The following is an 11,751-nucleotide window of genomic DNA, read 5'->3' as shown; positions in this document are numbered from 1 at the left end:
GCGACTTTCAGCACAAAACAAAGATGGCGGCGGCGGCATCTCTGAAATGCCCGGATGAGAGTGCTAATCCCTCCGACGCGCTCGGCCCCGCCCCCCTTGGGAATAGTCTCTCCGGTCGCCGAAGGGACGCACGCCCGAGGAACTGCCTTTAACTGGCAGTGGGGACAAGGGAACGTTGGTGGCCGGGGGTGGCGAAGAGCCACTGCAGCCGTGCCTGCGGCCGGGGAGCGAGCGTTTTCCCGCCCTGCACACACAGCAGCCGCAGGAGGCTGCCCGAGGCACGCCGCGGGGGAGCCGGGGGCGGGGCTAGAGTGGGAGGCGACGCAGCCGAGCGCCGGTGCCCGGGGGTGGAGCCTCTGCCCGCTCCCAGGCCGCCGGTCCCGCCCTCGGGCGCCACCACCTCCGCCCGAGCCGCAGCAAAATGAGCCGGGCCGCGCGTCCCAGACCGCCGCGCGCTCGGCCGCCCCCACCGCCGAGAAGCCCACAGTCGGGCCGGTGGCGCCCGAGCCGGGCGGGCGGGCGGGCGAGCGAGCGCGGGAGGCGCCCGCGTCACCTCGCGTCACCTCGCCCCGCCCGCTTCCCAGGCCCCGAGTCCCGCCCTGCGCGCAGGCGCAGCGGCGCTGCTTGGGTCCGCCCTTTTCGGAGATTTGAATTTTCCCCAGCGAGGCGAGTGAGGCGAAATACCCGTATGGTGATCGCTGGCCTTTTCGCGCCAATACTGTAAGTGCTTACCGCAGCCCCGGGAGGTGGGTCCCAGCCTCGCCCCCACGTTCCGCCGCCTCCAGGAGGCCGCCCGGGCGCGGCGGCGGCGGCGGCGGCATCTTCTCTGCCACGCGCAGGCCGCAGCGCGGGGACCCAAGCTGCTGCCCGCGAGCGGCAGTCGCCAGTAGAATTGGACAGACAGGTCCTGTAAGAGCCTGTGGCTTTTGTTGTAAACGTCTAGAGGGTCAATTAAATTACAAGATCTACCAGATCTACCGGCGAGCAGAATTATTACTTTGAAGTTACTGAAGTTATGCGTCCTGCTGGAAGACCTTGTAATTTAATGCGTTAGTAAAGAAGCACATATCACCGTCTCACACATTTTCAACAATATTTTTAAAGTCGCCTGTCAACATATTACATGAATTTTGTAATCCTCTGTGTTTTACTTCATGCAGTTGGAAGTATCCATTTGAGAAGGGACAAAGAGAAGAATTCCTGCTTGTCTGGCTGTGCCACCACCTGCTCTCTGTGACCTTGGATAGTTACCTCACTTCTATGTCCCCAAGTCCCCCACCCATGTAAATAAGAAAACTAAGGCTTGACGCGTTGGCTCATGCCTGTAATCCCAACACTTTGGAAGGATGAGGTGGGAGGATCGCTTGAGCCTAGCCGGGGCAACATAGCGAGACCCGGAGGCATGGTGGCACACGCCTGTGGTCCCAGTTACTTGGGACGCTGAAGTGTGAGGATGGCTTGAGCCGGGGAGTTCAAGGCTGCAGTGAGCTGAGATCGCGCCACTGCTCTAGCCTGGGCGACAGAGCAAGACCCTGTCTCAAAAAAAAAAAAAAAAACCACACACACACACACACAAACAGCTGCTGGTTTCCAAGAGCCTTGCCTGGAATCAGTCCAGAAGCCAAATTAATGTTAATTGATGTCCCTTTATCCACAGAATGCAAGGAAGGTCATCCCGGGGGGGGGACATAACTAACCATAAATGCTAAAGGCCTGGAGGTGACAGTGCCTGCTGTTTAAATGTGTGCGGGAGAGTCTGGGGCCTTTAGCCAGGAGATTGTCAGGCTTTCCAGGGCTTCCCTGAAAGACCCCAGACCCAGGGGCCAGTGCTGTTGAGGTGTTGGCCTTCCCGTGCCAGGAGCTGGGGGAAGCTGTGATGAGATTTGAGTGTCACATAATAAGGATCATGGCAATTCAAAGGTACAGGGAAGCTAGGCTATAAGGTAACCAGCTCGGTTTTCCTGGGGGTCTTGGACAGGTGCTTTGATTACATTGTCACTGTCAGCCTGTATCCCGGGTCAGGTAGACTGAACCCCTGCAGCCGGAAAGGAGTTGCTTTCCATGTCTTTCCTGGAGTTCCTCCTTGATCAAGTTGACAGTGTTTGACTCCTGTTCCAGCTCTCCGCCCTGCTTGCTGGCGGGCAGGAGGGTCAGGCTGTCACCGGTGCCATGGAGCCCTAGGTGGGTGCAGGGAAGGACCTGTAGACATCAGGCAGGGCCTCAGCTGGTGTCTCAGCTGGAGTCAGGAGCTGAATGGGGAAGTGCCTGAGAGGAAATAACAGCTGAGTCAAGGGCAGTGGCCAGGCGCAGTGAGCAAAGGGCTTTCAGGACAGAGCTGGGCCTGAGGAGCTCACAGGGCTGGATGGGGATGGCACTTTAAGTCTGGCCAAGACTTTGGGACATGATCCAGGGCATGGAATGGGAAGCTGGTCATGGAAGGGTGGAAAGCCAGCGCAGGTATGATCCCATCCAGGACTGCTCAGCAAAGATGCTGGGGCTGCTGTGTGCACCCTCCTGGACCCAGAGGCTTTTTTGACTGGGAGGAGGGTGCAGGAGGAGTTCGGGTGCTCCATGCTGAGATGGCAGGCTTTTTTTTTTTTTTTTTTGAGACAGAGTCTCGCTCTATCACCCGGGCTGGAGTGCAGTGGCCGGATCTCAGCTCACTACAAGCTCCATCTCCCGGGTGCACGCCATTCTCCTGCCTCAGCCTCCCGAGTAGCTGGGACTACAGGTGCCCACCACCTCGCCCGGCTAGTTTTTTGTATTTTTTAGTAGAGACGGGGTTTCACCGTGTTAGCCAGGATGGTCTTGATCTCCTGACGTGATCCGCCCGTCTCGGCCTCCCAAAGTGCCGGGATTACAGGCTTGAGCCACCGCGCCCGGCAAGATGGCAGGCTTGTGTGAAGCAAGGACAAATGGAGTAATAGTGAGGGCTGTGGTTCCTATGTGGCAAGACCATGCTTCAGAGGGCAGTGGGCCACCCACATGCAAGCCTGGTGGTCCTCCTTAGCAACGGAACTCCAAGGCAAGAAGACTGAGAATGAGGCCCAAGAGGATGCAGGTGGGCCCCAGGACCTGCCTGAGAAGTGAAATAGCAAACAGGACTGGTAAAAGGGAGCAGAGGTGCTGGCTTTGTACTTTAATTGAATTGAAATTGAGCAGGGCTTCACTGGGCACCTGAGGAAGAGCAAGGAATCAGACCCTTTCCCACCCATTTGGGGCCTAAATTGCAGTAGGGCAGATGGACATTGCACCTCAAAACTAAACAGTGCTTGTCACATGAATCGTTTGCAAATATTTTCTCCTATATTGTCTCTTCATTGTTGATTGCTTCTGTGCTGTGCAAAAGCTTTTTACTTTAATCTACTCCCATTTGTCTGTTTTCGTTTTTGTTGCCCATGATTTTGGGGTCTTAGCCATAAAATCTTTCCCCAGACCCATATCCTGGAGCATTTCCCCATTTTCTCCTAGTAGTTTTATTTTATGTATTTATTTATTTATTTACTCATTTTTGAGACGGAGTCTCACTCTGAAACCCAGGCTGGAGTGCAGTGGCACAATCTCGGCTCACTGCAACCTCAGTCTCCTGGGATCAAGCGATTCTCCTGCCTCAGCCTCCCAAGTAGCTGGGATCACAGGCGCCTGCCACCACCCCGGCTAATTTTTTTACTTTTTATTTATTTATTTATTTATTTATTTTTATTTTTTTTTTTTTGAGACGGAGTCTCGCTCTGTCGCCCAGGCTGGAGTGCAGTGGCGCGATCTCGGCTCACTGCAAGCTCCGCCTCCCGGGTTCACGCCATTCTCCTGCCTCAGCCTCCCGAGTAGCTGGGACTACAAACGCCCGCCACTGCACCCGGCTAATTTTTTTCTATTTTTTAGTAGAGACGGGATTTCACCATGGTCTCGATCTCCTGACCTTGTGATCCGCCCACCTCGGCCTCCCAAAGTGCTGGGATTACAGGCGTGAGCCAGTGCGCCCGGCCTAATTTTTATACTTTTAATAGAGATGGAGTTTCACCATGTTGGACAGTCTGGTCTGGAACTCCTGACGTCAGGTGATCCGCCCGCCTCAGCCTCCCAATGTGCTGGGGTTACAGGTGTGAGCCACCACACCCAATTTTTTTTTTTTTTTTTAAGGCAGAGTCTTGCTCTGTTGCCCAGGCTGGAGTGCAGTGGTGTGATCTCGGCTCACTGCAAGCTCCTCCTCCTGGGTTCAGGCATTTCTCCTACTTCAGCCCCCCCGAGTAACTGGTATTACAGACGTGTGCCACCTCGCCCAGCTACTTTTTGTATTTTTAGTAGAGATGGGGTTGCACTGTGTTGGCCAGGCTGGTCTAGAACTCCTGACCTTAAGTGATCTGCCCGCCTTGACCTCCCAAAGTGCTGGGATTACAGGTGTGAGCCACTGCAGTGGCCTCTTCTAGTAGCTTTCTAGTTTGAGGTCTTACATTGAAGTCTTTAATCCGTTTTGAGTTGGTTATTGTGTGTGGTGAGAGATGGGGTCTAGTTTTCATTCTTCTTCACATGCTTATCCAGTTTGCCCAGTGCCATTTATTGAAAAGACTGTCCTTTCCCCAATGTAGGTTATTCGTGCCTTTGTACTACTTATAATAGCTAAGATATGGAAGCAATCTAAGTGTCCATCAGTAGATTGATATGTAAAGAAAATGTGGTATATACACATGATGGAATATTATTGAGCCATTTAAAAATAAACTGTTGGCAGGCGTGGTGTTTCAAGCCTGTAATCCCAGCACTTTGGGAGGCCGAGGCGGGCAGATCACCTGAGATCAGGAGTTCGAGACGAGCCTGGCCAACATGGTGAAACCCCATCTCTACTAAAATACAAAAATTAGCCACGTGTGGTGGCAGGCGCCTATAATCCCAGCTACTCAGGAGGCTGAGGCAGGAGAATTGCTTGAACCCGGGAGGCGGAGGCTGACGTGAGCCGAGACTGTGGCACTGCACTCCAGCCTGGGTGACAGAGTGAAACCCTGTCTCAGGACAAAAAAAAAAAAAAAAAACAAACTATTGGCTGGGTGCAGTAACTCACGCCTGTAATCCCAGCACTTTGGGAGGCCAAGGTGACAGGATCACTTGAGCCTAGGAGTTTGAGACCAGCCTGGGCAATATAGCAAGACCCTATCTTTCAAAAAAAAATTTAAAAATTTGCCAGGCATGGTAACATGCCTGTGGTCCCAGCTACCTGGCAGGCTGAAGCCAGAGGACCACATGAGCCTGGGAGGTGGAGGCTGCAGTGAGCTGCAATCACACCACTGCACTTAGCCTGGGAGACAGAGCGAGACCCTGTCTCAAAGAAATAAACAAACTGATAAGATAAATCTTGTTATTTGTGGCAACATGGATGAGCCTAGAGGACGTTATGTTAGGTGAAAGAAGCCAGGAACAGAAAGATAAATATTTTTTGTACTAATTCTTATGTAAAATATTTAAAAAATCAAGCTCATGGAAATAGAAGCATAGTGGGTGTTAGAAGCTGGAAAGATTAGACAGTAGGGAAAGATTCGGAGGAGTCGGATAACAAATACAAAATTCCAGCTTCATAGCATGAATGGATCCTGCTGTTCTGCACTGTAGGGTGAGCCCTGTTAACTATAATTTCTTGTGTATTTTCAAAAGACTATAAGAAAGGATTTGGAATGTTCCCAACACAAAGAAATGATAAATGTTCCAGGTGATGGATATGCTAAGTACCTTGTTTGATCATTATACATTATATACATGTATCAAAATGTCACTCTATATGCTATTAAAAATAATAAAATAGGCTGGGTACAGTGGTTCGTGCCTGTAATCCCAGCACTTTGGGAGGCTGAGGTCGGTGGATCAGTTGAGGTCAGGAGTTCAAGACCACCCCAGCCAATATGGCGAAATCTCATCTCTACTAAAATACAAAAATTAGCTGGGTCTGATAACTCCCGCCTGTAGTTCCCGCTACTTGGGAGGCTGAGGCAGGAGAATCACTTGAACCTGGGAGGCGGAGGTTGCAGTGAGCCGAGATCCTGTCACTGCACTCCAGCCTGCCCCACAGAGCGAGACTCTGTCCCAAAAAATAAAATAGGCCAGGTGTGGTGGTTCATACCTGTCATCCCAGCACTTAGGGAGGCCGGGGCAGGTGAATCACAAGGACAGGAGTTCGAGACCAGCCTGGTCAACATGGTGAAACCATGTCTCTACTAAAAAAAAAATACAAAAAGTTAGCTGGGCGTGGTGGCGGGTGCCTGTAATCCCAGCTACTCAGGAGGCTAAGGCAGGAGAATCCCTTGAAAACGGGAGGTGGAGGTTGCAGTGAGGCAAGATCATACCACTCCAGCCTGGGCAACAGTGCAGACAGTACAAGACTGCGTCTGAATAAAAAATAAAATAGGCCAGGCACAGTGGCTCATGCCTGTGATCCCAGCACTTTGGGAGGCCGAGGCAGGTAGATCACGAGGTCAGGAGTTGAAGACCAGCCTGCCCAAGATGGTGAAACCCCGTCTCTACTAAAAATACAAACATTAGCCGGGCTAATTTTAGCTGTAATCCCAGCTACTCAGGAGGCTGAGGCAGGAGAATCACTTGAACCCAGGAGGCGGAGGTTACACTGAGCCAAGACCACACCACTGCACTCCAACCTGGGCAGCAGAGCAAGAGTCTGTCTCAAAAAACAAAACAAAACAAAATAAAATAAAGTAATAATAAAATAGTGCTAAGTGGTCTACATATACAGATACCTTTTTTTTTTTTTTTTTTGAGAAGGAGTTTCACTCTTGTTGCCCAGGCTGGAGTGCAGTGGCACGATCTTGGCTCACTGCAACCTCTGCCTCCCGGGCTCAAGCAATTCTCCTGCCTCAGCCTCCTGAGTACCTGGGATTACAGGCGTGTGCCACCACGCCCAGCTAATTGTTTTATTTTTTGAGATGAAGTCTTGCTCTGTCGCCCAGGCTGGAGTGCAGTGGCACGATCTCGGCTCACTGCAACCTCCGCCTCCTGGGTTCAAGCGATTCTCCTGTCTCAGCCTCCTGAGTAGTTGGGATTACAGGTGTGTGCCACCACGCCTGGCTAATTTTTTGTTTTGTTTTGTTTTGCTTTTTGAGATGAAGTCTCGCGGTGTCGCCCAGGCTGGAGTGCAATGGCACAATCTTGGCTCACTGTAACCTCTGCCTCCTGAATTCAAGCGATTCTCCCGTCTCAGCCTCCCAAATAGCTGGGATTACAGGCATGCGCCACCACGCCTGGTTACTTTTTCTGTATTTTTGTAGAGACAGGGTTTCATCATGTTGGCCAGACTGGTCTGGAACTCCTGATCTCAAGTGATCACCTGCCTCAGCCTCCCAAAGTGTTGGGGTTACAGGCATGAGCCACTGTGCCTGGCTTATTTTTTTGTATTTTTGGTAGAGATAGGGTTTCACCACATTGGCTAGGCTGTTCTCAAACTCCTGACCTCAGATGATCCACCCACCTCGGCCTCCCAAAGTGGTAGAATTATAGGATTATACGTGTGAGCCACTGCGCCTGGCTTTTTTTTTTTTTTTTTTTTCTGAGATAGGGTCTTGCTCTGTGGCCCAGGCTGGAGTGCAGTGGCATGATCATAGCTCGCTGCAGCCTCCACCTCCTGGGCTTAAGTGATCTTCCTGCCTCAGCCTCCTGAGGAGCTGGGACTATAGGTGCACCACCATGCCTAGCTAATTTTTATTTTATTTTTTAAATTTAATTTTATGTATTTTGTGTAGAGACAGGGTCTCACTTTGTTGCCCAGGCTGGTCTCAAACTCCTGTACTCAAGCAATCCTCTCACCTTGGCCTTCCAAATTGCTGGGATTATAGATGTGAGCCACCATGCCCAGCTACATATGCTTTTTGGCGTGTAACAGGGTAATGTCCAGATAAACCCATCATAAGTTGAAAATATTGGAACTGGACTTTCAACTTAAGAGGGGTTTAGCTGGGTGCAGTGGCTCATTCCTGTAATCTCAGGACTTTGGGAGGCTGAGGCAGGAGGATCACTTGAGGCCAAGAGTTCGACACCAGGCTGGGCAACATAGTGAGACCCTGTCTCTACAAATTTTTAAATTTTTATTTATTATTATTATATTATTATTATTATTTTGAGATGGAGTCACGCTCTGTCGCCCAGGCTGGAGTGCAGTGGCGAGATCTCGGCTCACTGCAAGCTCCACCTCCAGGATTCACGCCATTCTCCTGCCTCAGCCTCCCGAGTACCTGGGACTACAGGCGCCCGCCACCACGCCCGGCTAATTTTTTGTATTTTTAGTAGAGATGGGGTTTCATCGTGTTAGCCAGGATGGTCTTGATCTCCTGACCTCGTGATCTGCCCGCCTCAGCCTCCCAAAGTGCTGGGATTACAGGCATGAGCCACCATGCCTGGCCCCAAAAATTTTTTCACAAAAATTAGCAGGGCAAGGTGGTGGTATACACCTGGTCCCAACTACTTGGGAGGCTGAGACAGGAGGATAGCTTGGGCCCAGGAGGTAGAGGCTGCAGTGAGCTATGATTGTGCCACTGCACTCCAACCTGGGCAACAGAGCAAGACCTCCATGTCTAAATAAAAATACCCAGGCCATGGCACCAGAAAGCAAGGAAGAAGCCACGTGGAAGCCCTCCTGGTGCTTCTTCAGGGAGGCCAGCAGAGAGCACCTGGGGCCAGGAGGCGGCATGCCTGGGTTTCTGCTCCTCCTCACTGTAACTTTCAGCCAAGTCAAACTTCTAGAGTTTCAGTTTCTTTATCTGTGAAATGATGGGGCTGGCACAGATGGTTTCTAAGATCCCTCCCAGGCCTGGAACTTCTAAGCCATTAGGTCAAAGATGAGCTAACTGTGCTGGGCGCGGTGGCTCATGCCTGTGAATCCCAGCACTTTGGGAGACTGAGGCGGGTGGATCACTTGAGGTCAGGAGTTCAAGACCAGCCTGGCCAACGTCGTGAAACCCCATCTCTACTGAAAATAGGAAAGTTAGCTGGGCATGGTGGTGCGTGCCTGTAATCACAGCTACTAGGGAGGCTGAGGCAGGAGAATCACCTGAACCTGGGAGGTGAAGGTTGCAGGGAGCCAAGATTGTGCCACTGCACTCTAGCCTGGGCAAGAGAATGAGACTCCGTCTCAAAAAAAAAACAAAAAAAAAAGGTGCGCAAACCGAGGCCCAAGACAGTTAAGGTACAAGATCACATGGTTAGTCGGTGGGAGAGCCAGGGTTTGAACAGTCTGGCATCAGCTGACCAGGAACTGGAGCCCACCCTTCTTTCTCCCTGAACCCGCCTGCCTGCCCACCCTCTTGAGTGCCAAATTCATTAATATGGAAGGGAGAAGAGCTTTAATGATTGGAGTCATTTTCAGAGCATTAAAGCTGTTCTCCCTTCCATATTAATGTGTTTCTCAGCTACTAGGCTCACTCACAGCACCACTGGCCCCAAAGCAGTTGACAGTCAGTGATAATTAAATTGTCTCTCTGGTTCTGTGACTGAAGGAGACGGAAGGCTTTATGGTGGCCTGAGAAAAGCAGGTGATTTGGGGCTTGGCACTTCAGGAGAGGGCAGGTGAGTGAGCCAGGGAAGCTGTCCTGGGAGGCCTACAGGTCACCCCCTTGCCTCCCGGCCTGGTGCTTGAGTGGCAGACGGTGAATTCTTCTCCTCCTCCCTCCCCCACCTCGTGTCAGAGGCCAGAGCTCGGGCTCCATCTAATGGTCTCTGGTTCAACTGGGTATTTGGCGAAAAGGGCTTCGGGGCTGGAGACATCCATTTTTATAACACACCGGCATGGGAAGGCACGTTCTGAGTTGTAATGACAGAGCTAGGCAGGTCTTGTCTGTAGATGCAGTGGCTTTAAGGAAACTAGGACGAGGGGCAGGATTTTTTTAGGTGCCAGGAGAAAGGGGTGATAGAGGATTGTAGAGACCACGCGTGAGAGAGCCAGTGTGCAGTGGTTTCACTCTGATTTGCTTCTTCCCGTGAATATGGTTGGTAGCTCCTGAGGCCGGGAGTCAGGAACATGGAGGCGGTGCTGGGGACGGTTTCTTTTCTAACCACACTCCTTTTGTAACCACAAAGGAAAAAGGCAGAACGTTCCTCCGCTGGCGCCAGCCAATCAGCAGGACTCCTGCCTGCCTTCGGGGCAAGGTCGCAGCATCTGCCTCGGAAATCACGGGGCTGCTTCCTGCTGGCTCAGCTTGGAGGCCCAGCGTGTTCTGCAGAGGCTGCGTAGTGAAGGCCGCTCTCTGAAGCTCCTGCCCCAGGTCAGGCCACCAGTTCCACATGAATCCGGAGTGGGGGCAGGCCTTCATGCACGTGGCCGTGGCCGGCGGCCTCTGTGCTGTGGCCGTGTTCACAGGCATTTTTGACAGCGTCTCCGTGCAAGTGGGCTATGAGGACTACGCCGAGGCGCCGGTGGCTGGTCTCCCTGCCTTCCTGGCCATGCCGTTCAACTCACTGGTGAATGTGGCCTACACGCTACTAGGGCTATTCTGGCTGCACAGGGGCGGCGCGGTGGGGCCGGGTCCCCGCTACCTGAAGGATGTGTTCGCAGCCATGGCCCTGCTCTACGGCCCCGTGCAGTGGCTGCGCCTGTGGACGCAGTGGCGCCGCACCGCCGTGCTGGACCAGTGGCTCACCCTGCCCATCTTTGCGTGGCCTGTCGCATGGTGCCTCTACCTAGACCACGGCTGGCGGCCCTGGCTGTTCCTCTCCCTTGAGTGCATCTCCCTGGCCAGTTACGGCCTCGCTCTGCTGCATCCCCGGGGCTTCGAGGTCGCACTGGGTGCTCACGTGGTGGCCGCTGTGGGGCAGGCGCTGCGCACCCACAGGCACTATGGCAGCACCACCTCAGCCACCTACTTAGCTTTGGGGGTGCTCTCTTGCCTGGGCTTTGTGGTCCTCAAGCTGTGTGACCATCAGCTCGCACGGTGGCATCTCTTCCAGCGCCTCACAGGCCACTTCTGGTCCAAGGTCTGTGACGTGCTCCAGTTCCACTTTGCGTTTTTGTTTCTGACGCATTTCAACACTCACCCAAGATGCTGTCCCTCTGGCGGGAAGACGCATTGAACTGTGGGAAGAACCTGCTGAAAACCGACGACCCCCGGCATTGAAACAGACTCTGAGATGGTGCCAGTGTTGGGCATCCTACGTGTGATGATACGCACTGATCACACAGGACTGCCCTTTCCTGAGAAGCTACGGGCTTTGGTGTGGAGGGATGGAGTGCTGTGATCTCGACAACTTACTTTCAAAGACATAAAGCAAAGATCTTGGCACAAGGGATGTGGGTGTTCCTGATGTAATTCTCATAACTTTCCTGTAGTTTGAAATGTTTCCAAATAAATATTGGCAAGGGGAGTGGAAATGACACCAAGAAGCCCCTTGTGCTCATGGGTGGACAGAGAGCGATCGTCTGGAGTGTCTTTGGGGTGTCAGCTGTGGGTGTGGACTGGCAGCAGCGAGGCAGGCCAGTCAGTGGGGTACCAGTGAGTGTCCTTAGAGGTGGCTGGATTCAGGGAGACCGAGCCACACTAAATACGTGCCCAGCAGACTGACGGGGAAATCACTTAATTACCTCCATGACATCTGTGACTGTTAACTGTAGGCAGGTCACGTGAGAGGCACATGACCTCAGATCATCTGTGGAACCAGGCAGGGTGTGTCCAGATGAGGAAACACACAAATGTCAAAAGTTGAACTCTCAACAGAAAGTTGCTTTGTGGGTCTCCCCTTGGAGCCGGGGTGTGGCTTAGATGTCCTTAG

General features: G+C 52.5%; 1 protein-coding gene across 3 annotated transcripts; it reads left to right on the top strand.

The window, feature by feature from the left end:
• The first annotated feature begins 392 nt into the window (after positions 1-392).
• Positions 393-11,393, top strand: TMEM187 (transmembrane protein 187). Of its 3 annotated transcripts, none has more exons than XM_009198497.3 (2): positions 393-720; positions 10,066-11,393. In XM_009198497.3, the coding sequence occupies exon 2, from the start codon at positions 10,270-10,272 to the stop codon at positions 11,053-11,055; it is 786 nt and encodes a 261-aa protein (XP_009196761.1). In that variant the 5' UTR covers positions 393-720; positions 10,066-10,269; the 3' UTR covers positions 11,056-11,393. The 3 variants fall into 3 exon arrangements, with proteins under 3 accessions (XP_009196761.1, XP_031516255.1, NP_001162267.1); XM_031660395.1 differs by lacking the exon at positions 393-720 and adding an exon at positions 1,521-2,457; NM_001168796.1 differs by lacking the exon at positions 393-720 and having other exon boundaries at positions 10,270-11,055.
• The last annotated feature ends 358 nt before the right edge of the window (positions 11,394-11,751 follow it).

Source organism: Papio anubis, chromosome X (genome assembly GCF_008728515.1).
Source record: "Papio anubis isolate 15944 chromosome X, Panubis1.0, whole genome shotgun sequence".
Classification (NCBI taxonomy): Eukaryota; Metazoa; Chordata; class Mammalia; order Primates; family Cercopithecidae; genus Papio; species Papio anubis.
This window is presented reverse-complemented; position numbering and strand designations above follow the sequence as displayed.